The sequence below is a fragment of the Sesamum indicum genome, linkage group LG3 (assembly GCF_026168435.1).
Source record: "Sesamum indicum cultivar Baizhima isolate 11 linkage group LG3, ASM2616843v1, whole genome shotgun sequence".
Classification (NCBI taxonomy): Eukaryota; Viridiplantae; Streptophyta; class Magnoliopsida; order Lamiales; family Pedaliaceae; genus Sesamum; species Sesamum indicum.
The window spans coordinates 16460557-16480608 of record NC_142659.1 but is presented as its reverse complement, the minus strand read 5'-3'; the positions used below and the strand labels follow the sequence as shown (position 1 = coordinate 16480608).

Genomic DNA, 20052 nt, shown 5'->3' with positions numbered 1-20052 from the left:
TCCAACTCTTTCACATATTAGTCCAATGCGAAATATGTGTTGCGCAGAGACAAACACACACGAAATAGAAAAAGAAAATTACATTTACGGGCCTTAACCTATGCTATATTTGCACACACAGTTTTAACATTTTGAAAAATCACAAATACCATCGTTGACAGTAAAAAAGTTGGTGTAATTTCTGCAATAATGATGATATTTTTGGGGATGTATGTATAATTTTGAAAAAATTAATAGTATGTGTAATGATATCGACGTTTCTATAGATGTATGTGTAATTGTTCACAAGACAAGAGATGATTTGTGTATATAAATTATAGATCATGGATATAAATAGAATTAATTCAAAAAAAAAAGTAAACCCACTGAATTTAAGGAATCTAACCATCATAAAATAGTTTTGCTGCTAAAATTATCGAAATATTATTCAATTTGATTGCTACAACTCGAACAACGCACCAAGAGTTAAACCTCGATACTTGCTATATCGAGTATTATAATTCAATTACTGTCAACTATAACAGACACACTAAAAGAGAGAAATCCCACGTTACAATATAATTTAATTTGCAATGCTCAAATAAAAAAAATAATAATTTAATTACTAAAAGAAAAAAATACATAAAGGACTTTGAAATTAGTAAAATAGAACCCCCAAATAATAATAATAATAATTAAAAGGGTGGCACTGGTCACAGCTAAGGAACTTGCTATAAAAAGCTAAAAGCCACAGCAAGAACTCCTCCACTCCCTCTACAAAGACTCTGAACAGCAGCATATCACAAGAACCCTTTTTTCCTCTCCCTCCCCTCAGTTTCTGTGCATCAACTTTCTCTATATATGGAGAAATTTTCAAGATCCAAATCAAGCAGAGAAAGTGGGATGCAGAAGCAGCCAACCAGCATGAATGATCTCAGGAGCTACAGCACTTCCGCCTATAATCCTCCTCCATATCTTGACTGTGATAAAAAGGGCAGCTTTAACGAGGTGAAAATCAAGAAGAGTGGCAGTAAAAACAATGGTTTTTCTTCAAAGAGTTGGAGTTTGAAGGTAGACCCTGAGTTCCAGAGGAAGAAGAGAGTTGCTAGCTATAAGGCTTATGAAGTAGAAGGTAAAATGAAGGGTTCTGTAAAGAAGAGCTTCAGGTGGATCAAGGATACTTGCAACCAAGTCATTCATGGCATTTGGTGATTTTCTTTCTTTCAATTCATTTTTTTTTTGGGGGGTGGGGGGGAGGGGGTTATTGGTATGTCACAATTCTCTCTTTTGTTGTTTTTTTGGGTTTATGTTTATATTATTGGTGAAGGGTTGTCAAGTTCTTGATGTTCAAGAAATCCAAAACATTGAAATTTGAATTTCTATTCATGCTTGTCCTTGAATTGAGATGGGTAGCTCTTTTTCTTGTTCAAACATGTTTTTGCTTAAGCAATGTGAAGTTCTTGATGATCAAGAAGCCGAGTGCACTGGTCATTTTTTTTTCTTTTTTCCATGTGAATTGGTAATTGTCAGAAATTAAGGTGGTTGAATTCTTTTCTGTGTTTTTCAAGAACTAATTCTAATTCTAATTCAAATTGTTTGGATTAAAACCAATTATATTAACAACACATTTGTCGATGCAAATTGATGTGTAGTTTAAAAAAATAACTAATTAAATATCAAATGTATCATACTTATTTTGTAATTAATTTAATTTTATGATTAATTCGATTGCCTCATACTTCAGATTTGAGTAAAACTTTTTACTTTTATTCAATAATCCCTAAAATTGGGAGTATATGAGAGTCTATGAGGAGAATATCATCACAATTTGCTAATCTTTTGTAATATGATCAAAGATATATTGTGCTTTAGTTTAGTGAATGAAGAAATAACAATTATTTCAAGAAAAAGTAATGATGAAAGCACAATTATTTCAAGTGGACAGTTTAATTATATATTAGTTACTTTGAAAGAGTGTTTCTCTTTTTCTTTTTCTCAATAATCTCATCTTCCAAGATCAATTAACCTCTCTTGCTTCCCAATGAAGAAAGGAGAAATAACAACAATGGGGTTGAAATGTAAGCAAATAAGAGGAGAAATGAAGGAGCATCCTAATTTCTTACATTTCTGTGAATAAATGGAACTCATTTAATAGTCTAATTGAACTGGTCAAAGAGGTAACCAGAAAGATTTGCATGGTAGGTGTGAAATTAATTGGGAGAGTGGGTAGCATATTAAAATAAGCCACCTCAACCTAACCTAGCAACACCCATTTAAATCCTTTGGTTGTGGGCAATAAATAGTGCAATTACAGCTTCAAAATTCGAGAGAAAAAGTTACTTTTTAGAGGTGATTTTAAAGATAAGAGAAAGACATTAGAAAAACAAAATAAGGATAATTATATTTATGTCTCCTGAACTATGATCTATTTAAATAAATTATATATATATATATTTTGCATAATTACAGAAATCATCCTAACAATCAAAAGATATGAATAGTTTTTGTAATAATGTTATGTTTTTCGAGGGTGTACGTGTAATTTTTTAAAAAGTAGGGTGATTTATGTTTGTAGTTGATGTATTTGTGACTATCTAAAAATATGAATATTTTGCGTAAATAGATTATAAATCAAGTCGTGTATATATAATTATCCCAAATATATATTAACACCACTTCCATGGCTTTATGAGCATTCCATGCATATATCATTAAAGAGTCTATAAATGAATCCTTCCATCCATTTGCCAACATAATTAAATATGGAGTCATATTGAAGCAACAAAATGAATAGTTTTCAGAAATTATATATTAAGCGTGTACTGCAAACAACTAAACCAAAAGAATCTACAAAATTTCACCAAACACAATTTTCTTTGTTTTGTAATTGCAAGTGGTGTGTGAAGAGATGGTAAAATCACAAAAAACAAAAAACAGAGAAGGAAGAGAAATGAGGCAAATATGTAGGAGCTGCTATTTGCAGAAGCTGTACATAAATATTTTACATAGAGAGCAGCCTAAGAGCTTTGGCTCAAGGAAATTACCTCACTCGTACACACTATACCTGGGGAAACAAGAATGAATCAAAAAATGGCCCAAAACAACAGAAATATTCCATCCAGCCGAAACCCTTCAAAACTATTGACATTGGTGAAAAGAATAAAGCAATATCGTATATATCAATGTTATGTCTGTTGTGCTACAGAACTGCTACTCACGATTGAACGTTTCTTCTGCAATTTCCCTCTCACCTGTCTGATTTTTGCCTCAACTCTTGCCGTGAACCCAATCTTGGTCTTCTCCCGTGCCTTGGACCGTTCCCGCCTCCACATACGCCCGTCCTCGATGTGTTTCCTGTAGTACTTGATCTCTTGGATGACATGATGATCCAATGGGTTGAATGATCTTTGGAATGAAATGTGAACAAGGTAAGGGATATTACACACGACTGTCACTAAGATGGTTGACGACCAGTAGATTGGAGCAGGAGCCAGAATTTCACGGAGGACTCTATAGGCGTTTACTTGAAGAGCATAATGCATTTCTCCATAGATTAAGAGAAACAGGTACCAAGTAGCGACACTACCCCAAATGAGAAAGTGCTGTATCCACGTGAAATGGCTCATTGTTAAAGCAATCTGGCAATTGACGGCCCAAATAACACACGTCATCATAGCAGTGCCAACGGCAGTCATATCAGCAGTTTGGCCTCCAGCACGGAAAGCTTGGTCGTAATAGATGATGATGTTGAGGAAGAATATAATGAGGGCAGTGTAGAAACCATTTCCCATCCAACCAAAAATTCTTGGCCAATCAAAGAACAAATTTTTTGGCCCTTGCTGATATAAAGCTGGAAACTGCATCATATAGAGTTGCATCAACACAAGCAAAGGGAGAAGGGGGATGGTGGAGAATTTTATGGTTGGGTGGTAATAGCAAGTGGCACATTACTTTGTATAACCCACCATTGATTTCTTGTTATATGGCAAAAATGCCGGGTGTGGGCCATTAAGTAGGATTATCTAACAGCCCCACCTGAGAATCCTGGTTTCCAGGGGGTTTTACTTACAAAAATCTAGAAGGCAAGGTAAACATAGAAAACCAACCTGCAAGCATACTTCAGAATCCACATCCTGTTCAAACACTCCAAGCGAAATGACGGGCAATGAAGTGAGAACAACATTGAATAGCAGCATGTACCAGTCATCATACACCGACTGTCCAGAAAAACCAGCAAAAACCTCGAAATAGAAGATTGTAAGGCCAAACGCAATGTTCTTGTAGAAGAAATAACATATCTGGGAGCAGAAATTTGTAGTCCAAGTTAGAATTAGTTACAGCAGAGCATGAGGTTGAGGATTACGTCCATGTCTGGTATGAACAGTACATGACAGTGCATACAAACTAAGGAAATATTTGCTTTTTCATATATGAGTGAATGTTTCTGATAGTTCATCAAGTTCAATTGTGATGATTACCATCTGAGCAATCCTTTTGTAACACCAATGTCCGTGTACAACAAGAAGCCTCTCCAGAAATTGGAACTCTGCAATTGCAAAGTCACTAGCCATCACAGCCTGCAAACAACTATTACTAAGTAAGCTTGGGGTCATATGAAAGAAATACACGCTCACAAATGAGATATAGGAATATTTAACCCTTGAGAAAATATTAACAAGAGCAGTAGCTATGACAGTTGCCACAAGCACAAAGTTTGGTGAATCTTCTGCTTTGCATAATAGCTTCCTGTTAGTATAATGCTGGAATACTACAGCTTCAAAAGAAAAACAAGTAGCCACTCTTTGAAAGATAATAATTAATAACATGATCTTTCTTCATAATTACTATGACTGAGTTCAGCCTATTAATTGGGGGAGAAACTGTAGTGATGAAGCAACATATCCATGGAATGAGAAGATGAATTCAGAAAATGGAATTTAAATGATACACACAAGCCCTAAAAATTGTTCGTGATTAAAGTTGGAATGATGATATGAGATCTTGGTCAAGTTTATACACAAATATAAACTATAAAAAATTCTTTTACATGTCTATTCATTTACCTCAGACAGCATGACTAATCCGAAAAAGAAAAAATCTCAGAACAATATGCTTAGAGAAGATGGAATCATTCCATCCAAAGAGTCCAGTACAAACTTGAACTACTGAGTTAAGATCAGAGAACCATCATCATAAGAAAAGATTCCGGAGATACCTGAGCATATCTCTATAATTATCTTAAAACTCATAGCTCTATCCAGGAAACTTTTTGCTAAATGGAATTCCATATGGACATAGAATTTTAGATGAGAGCTGAAAAAGCTAAAATATATAGGTACCCTATAGGTTTAGGTGAATGGAATAAATTAATTGTTTATGATTATGTTTATTGCACCCGTCATACGCACATTTCATCTGCATTTACTCTCCAATTTGATTTTGTGATAATTAGTTATTGTATAGCACACAAGAATATCATCCAAATTCTGAAATGAGAAAATGGAAAAAGAATAATACCAGTAGCCAGAAAAGATGACCTTTGAGGTCAGCTCCAAAGACAAAGTTGCAGATTTAATAGTATACATTTTAAGCAGAGAAAGAAAGGAAAAGACATTAAAAGAATAGGAGAGAAAAAGAAAAAAAAAAGGAAGGGAAAAACAAACTCCAAAGCTTGTTAGTTCTCCACAATGATCAGTTTTCTGCTGGTAACTAAAATTCATTGTATTGCTGATTCAAGTGCACTACACAAAAAATTCAACAATTTTCACTGTTATTTGATCACCTGCTAATGATTAGAAATTATAATACCTTAGAAAAACCTAGATAGAACGTGATCCTAGAGCTCAGTGGTCTTTCCTTGAAAAAGAAATGAAGTTATAATCAATTGTATATCACCCTATACCATATATTGGTCTTTTCTAGATGAAATCTTGGAAGATGCCATATCATAATAAGAAGTTCATAATCAAGTTGGACTAGCATGGGAGCAGATAAATTACTGGAGAGGCATAACTTCTGTGAAACTTATTTCGGCGTCTCGGACTCTTGGATTAGTGCCCTGATAAAATCCACACATTTAATTGATACATTTTCAGAAAAAAATTGGAGCAGAACAGTGATTTGCAAATATTAAACAGATGATGCTGAACCGGAGGACAAAGGACTCCACACTAGCATGGGTCCTGAATTCATTAAAAAATCAGAAAGACCAAAAACTTTAAGAGTATATTTTATATTTCCTTAGCCACTTACAACTGAAGAACTTTATCAGAATGTTTGGTTAAAGTATAATTTTGGTTTCCAGGTCCTCTCAATATTCGTGTGGGGTAACTTATACAAGTTCCATACTTGAATGACGTGCAAAAAGTAAGAAAATGTTGTCATTCTAGTTCCTAGAAGCTATTTTAGACTTTTAGATATGCATTAGATGCATACAAATAACAGAAGTGAGACAGATTCATCACTGACCTGCATTCCTTCGCAGCCACTGATGCCAACACCAATGTCCGCTTCTTGAATCATACCAACATCATTTGCACCATCACCAATTGCTAATGTGATTTTCCCAGTTCCTTCTTTTACTAATCTCGTGACCTAATTGCCAGACATAAGTGTGAAATAGAGGCAATGATAAACTCACAATCATATACCAAAAGAACAGTTCAAAGGTCAATGAATTTAACAGCACAAGAGACCAATTATAATAATTTAGCATACAATAAAATATATCTTACCAGAGCTTTTTGCCTGGGTGAGACTCGACAGCATATGACAGAAGCACAATGAACCGCTAAATTCAAAAATTGATGCTTCATATCATCCTCCAATGCATAAGTTAGAGTTTTCCCATCAATGATCAATGCAAATGCAGCATGAGGGTCCTTTTCTTCCATGATCATTTCGGTTGCTTTGGTGATTTGCATTAAGATATCCTCCTTTGCCTATTAAAAGATGAAATAAAAGGCCGATATAAACTAACCAACTTTGCAAAATATTATTTCAATTGTTTCATGCAGAAAACTACCTTTTTGTTATCTTGGACTAATGCATCATTTTTAATTGCTATACATATTTGCTTCATGCCCTGTCGAAGCAAACTACAAGCAAATCTGCAACACAATGACAAGAAATCAGTTGTGGAACCTAGAAAGCTTTGAAAATCAAATTGCTATGATAAAAAATATGTAAAGCCACATTCGCATGGGGAGAAACAGACCCGATATTAATTGCAGTTTCCATCTTATCACCTGTTAGAACCCAGATCTTTAGACCAGCTAGTGCCAGTTTGTCTATGCACTGGGGCACCTGCACAGAAGTAATACGGAAAAATGACATATAAAGAGAGGAAGGAGAGAGGAGCATGTGTCAACTAATAGATTCAAAAGCATCCATAGGATATTCGACATACTCCTTCCTGTAATTTGTCCTCTACAGCAGTTGCCCCAACAAGTATCAATTCCCTTTCCATCATGTCAGAAACCCGCTCAAGGTTTGCTTCTCTATCAGCACCAAATGAAGTTTTTGCTTTCATAAACTCATCATTCCAAGCAGAATACTCTGCCTCATCTAGTTTCTTGTAAGCGAGTGCAAGCGTCCGCAGTCCAGCCTCCCCATAGTCATTCAAATGCTTTGTGGTGGCCTCCTCATACGTTCTCCCATTACTTGATAACCTATCAAAGATGATGCTGCAACAAAGAAACAGAGTAAATTCAACTTAACACAGTTAAAATTCAAGAATAAAAAAAAAGTTGCATCCGCCTATCTTAAACTGATGAGTCAGTCACAAGTTATCACGATTGGAAAAGTGCTTTAAAAGCAAATCAGAAATAACAGAAACAACATTAGGGAGCATCAGCCACCTAATTTTACTTCTTTCAACTTAAGTTGCCAAGTAATATTTGATTAGTGACATACCTGTCAGCTCCTTTACATAGGAGGAGAATCTGATCGTTCTCGTCCCTAATAATTACAGACATTCTCTTCCGTTTGCTAGTGAAATCCAACAAATTCAAAATTTTGTACTCCCTGAATTCACAGATAAATATTACATGTAACTAATATTACATTCACAAATAAACTAATATTACGTTCACAGATAAACTAATTTTTCAAGCAGTAGGGAGAACTCTCTCTTTGTGGTCTCACCTTTCAACAGGCTCTTGAAACGAAGGATATTTCTCGCGTACAAACACACTTGACTGAGTTCTTCTACAGAACTCAAAACCGAATTCTCTAGCGGCAACAAGAAATGCACCTTCATCTGGTGATTCTGCTTCATAGGTAAAGGTCCCTGTCTCTTCATTTTGCTCTGGAATTGCCGTGTGACAAACTGCTAGTATTCTGAAGAATAACAAGATGTCATCCTTGTTGGGTTCTTTTAACCAATTCCCATTCATGAGGCGGTCATCCTCAAAGCTAAACCCCTTTATTGAAGGTTTAAGGTCATCTTCATCTTTTGAAGTAACAACAGTCTCCAATTGAATTTCCGAGTCCACAAAACCATGTCCACTTGTCTCCAACGAATGGGGCATGCCAGTTTCGCCTTGTCCATCCAAGTCCATGACCATCTGTTTTGCAGCAGCAAGTTCGACATCACTAGCGCGAGTGCCATATGCAATACCACCAATGGAGCATTTAAGGAAGTCCATTTGATTGCATGTCAGGGTGCCAGTTTTATCTGATAGGATTGTATCAACCTGTCCTAATTCCTCATTTAAGTTCGATGTCCGTGCCTGAGCAGGAGTTCCAGTCTCATCGTCATACATATGAATATCCTGATTGATAAATAGAGCCTGGAGGACTTTTACAATCTCAATTGACACATAGAGGGATATTGGTATCAAATATCCATACAACATAAGAGCAGTGATGAGATGATAAAACCCTGACTTAAGTGGTTTGCCAGGATCAAAGAGACCTTTGCTGTCTGGGACCTGTAAATACCACCACTTTGGCAAATCATTTTTAGTCTTCACGAGAAAACCTGCACTGCTGATGAGTGAGATGAATACCAAAATACTGAAAAGAATGTATATTATTTTGTCCATTTGTTTCTCAATCCTGCTCCTTTTTGAAGGAGATTTTGTAGCATTTTGCATTACTTTGCTATCATGACCAGTGAATATCACTACTCCATAAACATAGGCTGTGTTCCGAAGCTTTGAATCTCGGAGGAGAATCTGGCTAGGATCAAGAGGATAGACCTTGCCATCATATTCAAACTTACCCACGAAAGTGTAAAGACTGGGGTTAGGATCCTCACATCTTATGGTTGCACTAAATTCTCTAAAAGTTGGATCGCTGTCCAGGGGTAAGGTTGTCTCCAGTGCTCTTTTCACCTTCAAATTTGTTTCCCCATCTAAGTTCATAGTTTCTACATAACAAATTCCATCTTCATAACTTGAAGATAAAAGAAGCAAATCAGCAGGGAAGAATTGATCCTTCTCTACTTTCACTATATCTCCAACGCCAAGCTTCATCCAGGGTTTAAGACCAAATTCACCATCTTGCTTATGAAAACCGGCTTTCCGTAAGTTAACCTTCATATCCTGTATAAACCTTCGCCAATCTTCCAGAGCTTCTTTAGCCATACTCAATCCCACCACGAAAGCTAACGGAGCAATCATACTAAGAGGACCAAATGGTGATACTGGAGTTAGTGATAAGACTGCAGCTAGAAGAAAGTACAAGTTGGCAACACGCCTGAATTGTTCAAATATGGCCTTTGGCAGGAATGTAAGGATATTGTACTTGGTGGTTGAAATATAATTTGTGCAGTACTTGTTAGGTTTTTGAGTGTGCACATGAGGCTGGTTGCAGTAAACAGTTCGTGAGTAACCAGGTCCTTGGGTGTCTTGAGTACCATCTTCCGCAGGAGGATGTGACCTGTGACAAGCAAAGGTATATAGGTGGCTCCTACGGATCTTCGCCCTTATCCTGCCTCCAGTCATTTGTCACTATTTTGAAGCTCAATGCAAATTTGTTGGCTCAAAGAATTAAGTACAAACCCGCAACACTTGCCTTCACCAGGCAAGTGAAAGGCTTGCTGATGCGGCCACTATTCCCCATGACAAAATGACATGCCCACCTGAAAATTTGCCTATCTTAGAAAATCTTGATTTACGAAATTGCAGCAATGTACCACCTGAAACAAATTAGAACAGAACAAATTTTCACACTTATTTGTTGTAAACTATCATGCATTCGCTTATTTGTTGTAATGATCATCTGTTAACTTGTTGATAATTATACAAGATTTCAAAATCTTTAACAAAGTCAAGTAAATTCAGGTATGGAGAGGGAAACTCTTCACATCACCACGTCCAAATTTAAATTGAAAGGCTCAATTAGGGCAAGAATCCTCCCTCAACCTTTATCAATTTCAAAATTAACCATAACAAAAGATATTCAGCTTGAAAGCGAAAGTTGACAATAAAACAACTCATCACTTTCTCTGACGTCCCTCCAAATAAAAGAAATCGTAGCCTCCAAAACATTAGGAGAAACAACAAAAAGTGCAAAAGATGCATCAAGACAAACGCCAGCTAAAATTCCTCCCCGGCAGCTCCAGAACATTGGGGGGGGAGGGCGGGGGGGAACAAAAAAAACAATTAACGAACAAGCATACAACAATATTTCACATCTTTGCTCGACAACAAATCCCACATTAATAAACACTCAAATACATAACATCGCATGAATTAACATTTTTTTTTTTCTCTTTTGGTTCAATTTACCTGAGCAAATTACAAGAATACGGGAATGTGGAACAATCCCATGTCCAGTGCCTGCTGACGGATGCCAATGGAGGAGGAGAAAGAAGGCCGAATGAGGTGGAGAAGGTTAATAAAAGGGTCGGAGAAGAGAGTTTTTGAAGAGAGAGAGAGAGAGAGAGAGAGAGAATTGAGAGAGTTGTTTCCTCTGTCCAAGTCCCATACAATGCCAGTCTTTCACGCTCTCTCTCTCTCTCTCCCCTTTTCACATTCTACCATTTTTGACTATTCTTTTCTATTATCACATTTTACTTGTGAAATTTTGATTTTTTATTTTATTTAATCTATACATTATGTCTAGAAAAATAATATTCTTTATTTTATTTTAAAAAATATTTTCTATTCAACATATATTACAAATATAATAAATTTTTAAATAAAAAGAAAAATGACACAATTTATTAAATTCCAAACAATTATTTCATTATTAATCTCTAATATAATAATTAAAATGTTAAACACATCATATTACCGAATTTAATTACTTAGCCCATACTTAACGGAGTTCCTTTATACATCTCAAAAAATAAATTAAAAATACCAATAAATAATACTTGGACAACAAGTTACTATTTATTTTTCAATAAAATTAGATAAACTGTTTTTTCATATTATATTTTTACAATTTTTACAAAATATAAATTTATCCCATAATATACAGCATAATTTACGTTATTTTTGCATATCTGTCGTATGATTATTTCTCAATATTCATCCCGAGAAACGTGTAATTTATTTTTCAGCTTATTATACCTATATCTAATATAAATATTTGAAAATTATTCTCAACTAAGTTATAAATATTTTTTTTATTAATTATTACTATTTGAAATTTCTCATTTGGGTAATGTTTTGTGTTTGGGTGTGAATTGTTTTCTTGATCCACTTACAGTTAATGTTTTATTTGAAGTATTGCTTTTTATTAATTGCACAATTATTATATTTTGTGCTTTTATTACTTGAATGATTAACATTTTTGTGCTTTTATTGAATGCATAAATATTAAGGATTACACCGTACTCACATCAGGTTTGATCTAATTATACATAGACAAGTAAACTTTATATGGCTTGAAAAGTTACATATAATACTTATAAATTTGTTTTCGTCTAACAAATAAGTCGAAATTCACTGAATTGGTTAATATTATAAAAAAAAAAATTGGTGAAAATTCATATTTATCTCCGGTTGACTTATTGCATGTCATATAAAAATGCATGTGATGAGTTGTATCTTCACCCTCATAATAGTAATTTAGTCATAAAGTATTTGTTTGACATGCAATAAGTTACTAATAAGTTAATTAAGGGTAATTATCAACTTTCATTAATTCTTTTTTGTAATATCAATAAATTCGATAAATTTTGACTAAAAGAATAAGTTATTTGTTAGACAAAAATAAAATTTAAAAATATTAAATATAATATTACAAACTACAAATTTAGGTGTGATTACATAAAACGTGGTAAAAATGCGGTGTAATTGTCCCTTTATTAAATGTATAATTATTACATTGTCTAACACTGTAATTCTAAATTATAACAGTGTAAAGATTAGTTTAGTATTAATTCCTACATATTAATTATAAATCCAATAAAGGCGACAAATACTGTTTATCTTCCTCGTTGTGTCTTTTTCATTACTATAATCGTATTAATTAAAACACGCGTCTATTTGAGTCAAGCACTCTTGTCTTTAATCAAATTAAAGCACTAGTTTATTAAATGAAAATTAGTTTATTATTAGCAAAAGTCACCTCAAAATTTAGTAACATGTAATTAAAGTTTGATGAAATTATTTTCCACAAAAATAATATTACTTGGGACTAAAATTAATAATAATATTAAATAATATATATTTAGATAGAGATATTATATTTAAATAGGGTATTGATAATTATGGTGAATTTCATATGAGCTCGTCGTAATTTATCATTTATTTTATAAATCTTTAATATATGTGCTAGACTCTTTATTTCATATTATTGATCATTGAAAGGTTGTTTTATTTTATTTTTTTAAAAAAAATATTAAGAGTAAATTACAACAGGTTCATCTGAAATTTGTCATAATTACAAATATTCTCTCGTTATTAAAAAATATATAAAGTAATAATTTATAATTCAAATGTATATTTTGATTGACTCACAATAAAAATTGAATGAAAACATAATAAAACTAACGAAATGAACTCGTTGTTAAATTATTCCACATTTTTAAGTGCGGGATATTTTTAAGTGGTGGGACGTCGTTATCACATTTGATCGGATAAGATATTTTTTAGATACTTCTCTATTACATGTCCAAAACATTAACTGAAAATTATTATTAAAAGAGATATGTGGTCCGAATTGTTTGACCCGTACATTGGACTCGTCTCATATTGATAGCGTCCCAATTATGCAATATATAATTAAAAATACCGTATAGTTAATTACTAAAAGTAGTATATTATGCCATATTTTTTAAAAAAAATTACGATGGGCTTTCTTAAATTTCGTTGTGATTACAAATATTATTTGTTGTTTAAAAAATTATAAATAGTTTATGAAATTGACGATCGTCTAACAAATACCCAATACAATGAGTTGCAACGAGTGAGTATTTGTTAGATGATCGTTAAATTCTAAAGGGATATTTATAATTTTTGAAACAATATATAATTGTTCGTGATTGTATCTAATTTCATTTCAGGAGAATTCAGTTGTAATTTATTCTTTTTGTTTTATTACATTCCATCATCTTGATATTTATTTATAATTAAATATAATTATTATCTCAAATTATATTACATATTTTTTTTATATTTATCATATCATCGTAACGGTATCGTATCGTATCATGTTGTACTTATATTCATGCAATATAAAAATCGTATTAGGTATCGTTAGCTTTATAAATTGGACCCAATTAACGCTTTATATATTTGATTGTAATGCGCGCGATTTTGAGGATTGGTACAGACAAAACGAGACGGTTGAAGAATCAAAGCAACGGAGGCGAATCTTTTCCGTCGCTAACTAAGAATCAAAGGCAACAGAGTAAGATCCTTTTTCCGTCGCTGTCTATCACTTTTCGCTGTTTCTCCGCACACCAGTATCAATGATACTTTTGTAACATCAGGTGCGTGTAACTGGATAAATACCACGTTAGAGTGGTTAATATAATAAGTTGTTTGTATTGTAATAATTTAAAATCATCATACTATCAAATTTATAAACTATATATTTCCAACAATTATATGAAGAATAAAATTGAAATACTAATTATTAAAATTTAAAAGTTTAAAAATTTTTAAAAAAAGCATGAGTTGAGCCCGTACTTTTTTTAAAAAGAGCTTAAAAGATCTTATAAAAAAGATGGATTGTTCTTACTTCTTTTTTTTTTTAAAAAAAAATTATTAGATTCTAAAATTCTTATTTTAAAATTTTATAAGCTATTTTAAAAAAATACCCAATAATATAGAACTTAGAAGTTCTCAATTATTTTATAAGATGTTTTAAACTTTTAATAAGCTCAGCCAAACAACCTCTAGATTCCACTTTCAACCAATCTTTGTGCAAAAAGAACAACCAATCACAAAAAAGGGCAACAGAAAGAGCATTACTGGGACTTAAATGATTTTAGTTTCTATGATAATTCAACCAAGAATGAAAACTTGAAACAATACAAACGGATGATTGAATACAAATGCAGGAAAGAATGACACTTTTTCTTGAAGAATAATCTGAGGGCTGAATGATGCCTCTAGTCCAATATCAAATGTGAAAAATCTTCAGTGTTACTACAGAGGACTTGTGGAGACTGGATAATAGACTACAGAAACCTGAGAAATGGTAATGGCTGCATAAATGGAAATATCATCATAGAAAGAATGCAAGACTTATATACTGTATGTAGAGACGGATCATCTCAGAAGAGATCTTGTCAAATGCTCTCGTGCAGCCGCTAGAGCTTGAGATATCGTCTGCAAAAGGTTAATGCTCCATGTTAAGACTACAAAGAATAGTGGAAATGAATCAGAGTAGTAGACATTTTTTAATTTTTGAGTGAGCTAGGGAACTATATTTAGCCTCTGGCAGTTCGGGAAGCTTGTTTCTATTTTATCAAGCTATGGACCTCTCGGTCTTGAATGCAGGTTCATAATGTGTTGCAAACAAAAGTAGCATGTGTTACTTCTAATGTTTAACGTGTTAAAATCGACGATCTTACACAAACTACATAAAAAAAATACAAATAAGCAGAGCACCATCATCACCTGCTCAGATAATGGAGAATTATCATCTATGCTATGGGAGGCCACTTTTCCAGCAATAATACTGCCATCGGTTTCGAGAACAATCCTGCACGACAAGACAAAACGCAAATGTTTAAAGAAGCATAATTTTGTGGATGAGCTAGAACATAGCAAGAAATGACTAAATAGTTACACTTAATGGCAGAAAATATGAGATTGATGAACATAATGTATAGGTCGAAGAAAGATCCTTGTCAAGGACTCTTACATGTAAATAGAGATACTTATGGACTTATACAAGAAAAAGACAACATTTCCCACAAGTGATTATTTCGTGAGAGAAGACAGCAAGTAGCCTTCATATAACCAAACCATCTCTAAGCCGAATGGAGCAATACGAAAGAAATGTCATGAAAAGCAAATTGCCAGACAGACAAAGGATTCGTTGAGAAAGACAAAAAAATGATCTCTTGTTAAGAAGCATCTCAAGGTACCAACTTGCAGGGGAGACAAGGTGATGATGAGTGTAGAAGCATGGTTATTGTTAACACCATGATAGGTGTTGGAACTGCTGCATCACATTGATTCTTAAGTATTAGATCTGTTATTGCTTCTTCACTAAATCACTGAGAGCTAGGGGCATAATTAATATTGGTTTGGCTGAAAAATAAAGAGAACATGTATTTGAACTTAATGACAAGAGTTCATAACCTACCCTCGATCGACAATCTCATCAAAGCATAACAAAATAAGATCCAAGTTTTCAAGAGCCTCCCTTAGGTCCACATTGTTCCTAAAAAAGAAACAATTGAATCAGACAGAAGTACAAACCAACCAATCCAAGAATTCCAAATTTTTGGGAAATCCTGGCATATTTGAAACCTGAGGACAAGAGTAACACCGTCAAAAAAACCCTGTAGTACAGTAGCTAGCATCAGCTCATTTTCGTCATCTTCTCCAGTCACAAAGAAGTGAAGATCTTGAACAAACCTATACACAACAATCCTGTTTTCCAGAATTATTATCTCCGCTGCACACCATCACATTAAAACATTTAGTCAATGGAGCAACCAACTGAATATGGGAACACTATCCTCGACAGGTAATTCAATCGGCTAGCAAAAAAGAAAAGCCATGTGTAAATGATTGCCGATCGAAAAGGCATTTAGCAGTAGAGTTTCCTGCCCCCACACACATAACATTCACACAAGACTCCTTATGAACATACATCACTCGTCGCATTTAAATCATAATTTTCTAATAGTTATTATACAGCACAAGAATGAAATGTACCTTCCGCACGAGCATTAGTCTTTTGAGTTTTCGTGAAAACAGACTTCTCATAAGCAAGCTTTGCAGCATTAGTAGGCCAGTCATCTGAATAATACCTAACGGCAACGCGCTTCCCCTCAGAATCCAACAAAAGTATGTTCTTTACAGTTGGACAATCATTCTACATTGGGAAATCCAATCAAAACCCCCTAAACAACTAATCAGTAATCCTAAGTATAACAATGTAAAGAACATGGATACCCCATAATGCATGCATGTAATAGACACACCCAAAAAATTCCCGATTTCTAGAATTAAACAGCTACCATCATCAATCATACTAACACTTAAACCAGATATCTCATGATGCATCGAAGTTACACACGCAGACACACCTACAAAACACACACACAGAGCAGAGTTAGACCTGAATGATAGACTACGATCACCAAGCTCAGTTCTCCACAAAAAGAAGTGCAAATTCAGTAAAAAATCAAATACTTCTTTCTGGGTTTTGCAAAAAGTAAATAAATGACGGGGATCAAGAAGAGTTATGATCAGATCTCCCGAAATTTAGAAATCAAATTAGAGAGAAAAAAAAAAAAAAACACCAATAGATCTTGAAACCAAACGCATCGAATCATAAATCCAGAGATGAAAGAGAAAACAATAGCAGAGACTGCTGAAACGTACTCGACCCAGAAAGCTAGCCATTGCAAGCGAAAGATTTTCAGAGAATTTTTGCTGAGAGAAATCACAGAATCTAACAAGCGCACTTTATATGCTTGGAAGCTCAGTTTCTTGATTACGTTTGGTGGGCTCAATCATACATAAAAAGCTTCAAGAGCCGACCAATTGAGTGGGCTTAATATCTTAGTAACACATAATATCCAATTCCACAACCCAATAAATTATGTATTATTTCTTTAATTTTATAAATCTTTAAGCAAAAATAAATAAGTTTTAGTTATATATGATTAGAATGAGGGAATGATCATGCATTGTAATTGAAAGAAGAATAAAGATTGGACTTAGCTCAAGCAACAAAGATTAAATGGTGGGTTAATTAATCAAGCTTGAAGGTCCAATCAGACAATATGGTAAAGTTAGCATCTTGTCCCACAAATTTTCTGTTAAATCATCGTACCCCTCCATATGTTTTGCGCTATAATTCTCCTCTTCTTCATATTTGCACCAGTCATTGGACAGAGTTCAATGCAAGAAAATGAAAGCAATTTTACACAATTCATTTTTTTACTTTTATTTGTTATATAGAAATGAGTGTAAATGAGTCCAAATTATTCTTCACACTGTGCATACAAGCAAATATATAATTAGATAATTCCCACAAAAATAATTAATTCAAATAAACTCCCTATAATTAATTTTGAATTTCCACACACTTATTAATAATCTATCCTATAGCCCAAATAATTTATATTTAAAGTAAATGCCACATTAGTCAATAACTCTTTTTCAATTTTTTAACAAGTACCCAACATCATTTTAATACGTCATTCCAATTCTTTTATTGTGTGGATAATATTTTAAATTAGTTTTATTTTTTTTCTTTCTTTAGAAACGTAATTTATTGAATTATATATATATTTTATTTTTAATATACTTTTAGAATAAAAAATTATATATTAATATACTAATACCGTGTGCCACTACAACTAGCTAATCGAGCAATAACATGCGAAACCAAAAATAATGTAAAAAATGCCACAAATTTTTCCAACACCACTACTCATTTTGACCATATAATTACACAAATTATAGTTCACAAAAACACGCAAAATTAAATAGAAAGTAAGTCATATCTCTCTCTTTTTTTGGGGGGATGTGAAAATTTATATATATAAAAAAAAGGAACTATGGGGTGTAGAGAGTGGGGCCGCATTTGCATTTCCAGCCCTCTGGCTCATAATTGGTGTACTGAACCCCCACACTGCTGCTGGTGGTTGGGACCTGAATGGCCTCACATGGCATGCACCCATAGCACTTGTGCTCACAGCTTGGTGGCCTCGACCCTTGTACTGTTTTCTTCATTTCCTTTATCTACACACACACCCCACAGAAAAATAATTAATAAATATTAAATAAAATTCTAAAAAGAATGTTTGTATGTATGTTTATGTACCTGATTTGAGGTGTGGATAGGGGGTGAAGAGTGGGGAGTCTTCGGTGCGCCTGTCAAGAGTTATAAGTTGAAATTGGTTAAAATATGGGGACCCAATTTGCGAGAATAGAGTTGTAAGAGGAGTAAACTGCAAAATGTATCTGAATGAAAGAGATCAGAGATGGCATGCATGCGTAGTAAGAAGGAAGACACCTTTATTTGTGTGTGAGTGTGTGTGGTAAGAAATGGTGAAGAGAAAGAGATGAGACAGCTTTATTACCATTGTTAACGTTAGCAGGAAAAACATGAAATTGCCTGCTTGAAACTGAACTAAGTTTGTAGAAGAAGAACAACACAAGCAAACAACAACACAATCTAATTGCCCTCATTGCTCAAATGATGATTGTAATGGTGATTATGACCGTGTGTTCTCTCTCTGTATGTGTGTGTGTGTGTGTGTGTGAGAGAGATAGAGAGAGAGAGAGAGGGCTGTTTCTTTCACTATCTTGAACTGCAAGAGGGCATTCATGATTGCTGAATATATATATATAGAAGAAGGCAGCCCAAAAGCTTATTTAAAAAGAGAAAAAAAAAAAAAAAGGGTTCTTGCACCTGTGTGTGTGTGTTTGAGAGAGAGATGGGGTTGCTTTACAAACAAGTGATTCTAAATTTCTGAGCAAACAGTTTACCAAGTTTGACAAAGTTTCCACTAACTGATCTTAAATAAGCTTACAAGTAACCCCTATAAATAGTGACTGTGACTGTGACTGACCTCTCTCTGTAACTGTAAAAATATTGGCATAGACTGCTGTGCCTGAAGAGCCTCAGCCTCAGCCTCCTCTCTATTTCCCTATCTATCTGCATTCTGCTCATATTTTACATGTCAAACAAGACTCAATCCAATGAGGTAATATTCATTTTATTTAGTTTACCAACAATTAAATAACAACTTTCATGTGTTGGGAACTCTCTCTTTCCAACAATTCTCCATCCATCTTAATTACCTCAACCATATTGGACTGTTACTCTGGTTTTAGAATTATATTTTGTGTTGATTTTTTCATTTATTTACTTTTTATTATTAAATTAGATGAGTTATCCAAGTCATCCTTATAAAAGTAGCAGTCTCGATTTTTATCTACAAACTTGCTATAAATCTTTGGTCATACTGTCTCATAGGATTCTAGTCATCCCGTACATCTTTCATCTTGTGCAACAATTTTTTGTCGTACCGTCTCAATTTTTCGAATGCTAATATCTTATAATTACCATCATCCTATTTTTAATTAAAATATAATTTAACATTTTATATGGTCTAATTAATAATAAGTGAAATAGTAATGGAGAAAGAAAGAAAGAAAAAGGGGTAGGAAGGCATTGATGATGCAAGAATAGAATGAGCAGCCAATAATCAGAAAATGCGTTTTTCCCAGAAAGAGGAGGATTTGCAACATTCATCACTGTTATTATTGAGTATTAATGAAAGAGAAAAGCTGCAAATTCAATGCCCCACTCCCCCTCTCTCTTTCTATCAAATCATAGCCTCTACAAAGGTAAATTTCAATAGCTTTTTTTATTAATATTTTGAATAAATAGAGTTGGGATTAGTGTGCTGATCTGATATGAAATTGGGAATGTGTGTGTGTTTGACATTTGATTTTACAGAGAGAG

General features: G+C 33.7%; 3 protein-coding genes across 7 annotated transcripts; 1 reads left to right on the top strand and 2 right to left on the bottom strand.

Annotated features, from left to right (window-relative positions):
• Positions 1–726: 726 nt before the first annotated feature.
• Positions 727–1529, top strand: LOC110011734 (uncharacterized). The gene has a single exon (XM_020692803.2). It carries the CDS (start codon positions 841–843, stop codon positions 1189–1191), a length of 351 nt encoding a protein of 116 aa, XP_020548462.1. The 5' UTR covers positions 727–840; the 3' UTR covers positions 1192–1529.
• Positions 1530–2930: 1401 nt separating this feature from the next.
• LOC105157770 (putative phospholipid-transporting ATPase 4) lies at positions 2931–10944 on the bottom strand. Of its 2 annotated transcripts, none has more exons than XM_088878652.1 (11): positions 10716–10944; positions 8125–10123; positions 7894–8004; positions 7388–7664; positions 7196–7284; positions 7004–7088; positions 6714–6920; positions 6448–6573; positions 4458–4556; positions 4086–4277; positions 2931–3836 (listed from the first exon to the last, which is right to left on the bottom strand). In XM_088878652.1, exons 2-11 carry the CDS (start codon positions 9927–9929, stop codon positions 3165–3167), a joined length of 3663 nt encoding a protein of 1220 aa, XP_088734778.1. In that variant the 5' UTR covers positions 9930–10123; positions 10716–10944; the 3' UTR covers positions 2931–3164. The 2 variants fall into 2 exon arrangements, with proteins under 2 accessions (XP_088734778.1, XP_011072542.1); XM_011074240.3 differs by having other exon boundaries at positions 8125–10066.
• A 3497-nt stretch (positions 10945–14441) lies between these two features.
• LOC105157769 (coatomer subunit zeta-1) lies at positions 14442–17107 on the bottom strand. 4 transcript variants are annotated; one of them, XM_020692373.2, is made up of 7 exons: positions 16953–17048; positions 16605–16654; positions 16281–16440; positions 15870–16017; positions 15703–15780; positions 15009–15093; positions 14442–14717 (listed from the first exon to the last, which is right to left on the bottom strand). In XM_020692373.2, the coding sequence occupies exons 2-7, from the start codon at positions 16629–16631 to the stop codon at positions 14658–14660; spliced, it is 558 nt and encodes a 185-aa protein (XP_020548032.1). In that variant the 5' UTR covers positions 16632–16654; positions 16953–17048; the 3' UTR covers positions 14442–14657. The 4 variants fall into 4 exon arrangements, with proteins under 4 accessions (XP_020548032.1, XP_020548031.1, XP_011072540.1 ...); XM_020692372.2 differs by having other exon boundaries at positions 16521–16654; positions 16953–17044; XM_011074238.3 differs by lacking the exon at positions 16605–16654 and having other exon boundaries at positions 16953–17107.
• Positions 17108–20052: the final 2945 nt, after the last annotated feature.

What these genes read in the sequence shown, in the direction of transcription:
- LOC105157770 (XM_088878652.1), bottom strand. Translation starts at nt 9,929, where the DNA reads ATGACTGGAGGCAGGATAAGGGCGAAGATCCGTAGGAGCCACCTATAT. An exon ending in TAGTCCAAGATAACAAAAAG is followed by an intron (nt 6,921 to 7,003) that starts GTAGTTTTCTGC and finishes ATCTTTTAATAG; the next exon opens with GCAAAGGAGGATATCTTAAT. An exon ending in ATTCTGAAGTATGCTTGCAG is followed by an intron (nt 3,837 to 4,085) that starts GTTGGTTTTCTA and finishes TATATGATGCAG; the next exon opens with TTTCCAGCTTTATATCAGCA.
- LOC110011734 (XM_020692803.2), top strand. Translation starts at nt 841, where the DNA reads ATGGAGAAATTTTCAAGATCCAAATCAAGCAGAGAAAGTGGGATGCAG.
- LOC105157769 (XM_020692372.2), bottom strand. Translation starts at nt 16,631, where the DNA reads ATGCATCATGAGATATCTGGTTTAAGTGTTAGTATGATTGATGATGGT. An exon ending in TTACATGCATGCATTATGGG is followed by an intron (nt 16,441 to 16,520) that starts GTATCCATGTTC and finishes TTCCCAATGTAG; the next exon opens with AATGATTGTCCAACTGTAAA. An exon ending in GGTGTTACTCTTGTCCTCAG is followed by an intron (nt 15,781 to 15,869) that starts GTTTCAAATATG and finishes TTTCTTTTTTAG; the next exon opens with GAACAATGTGGACCTAAGGG.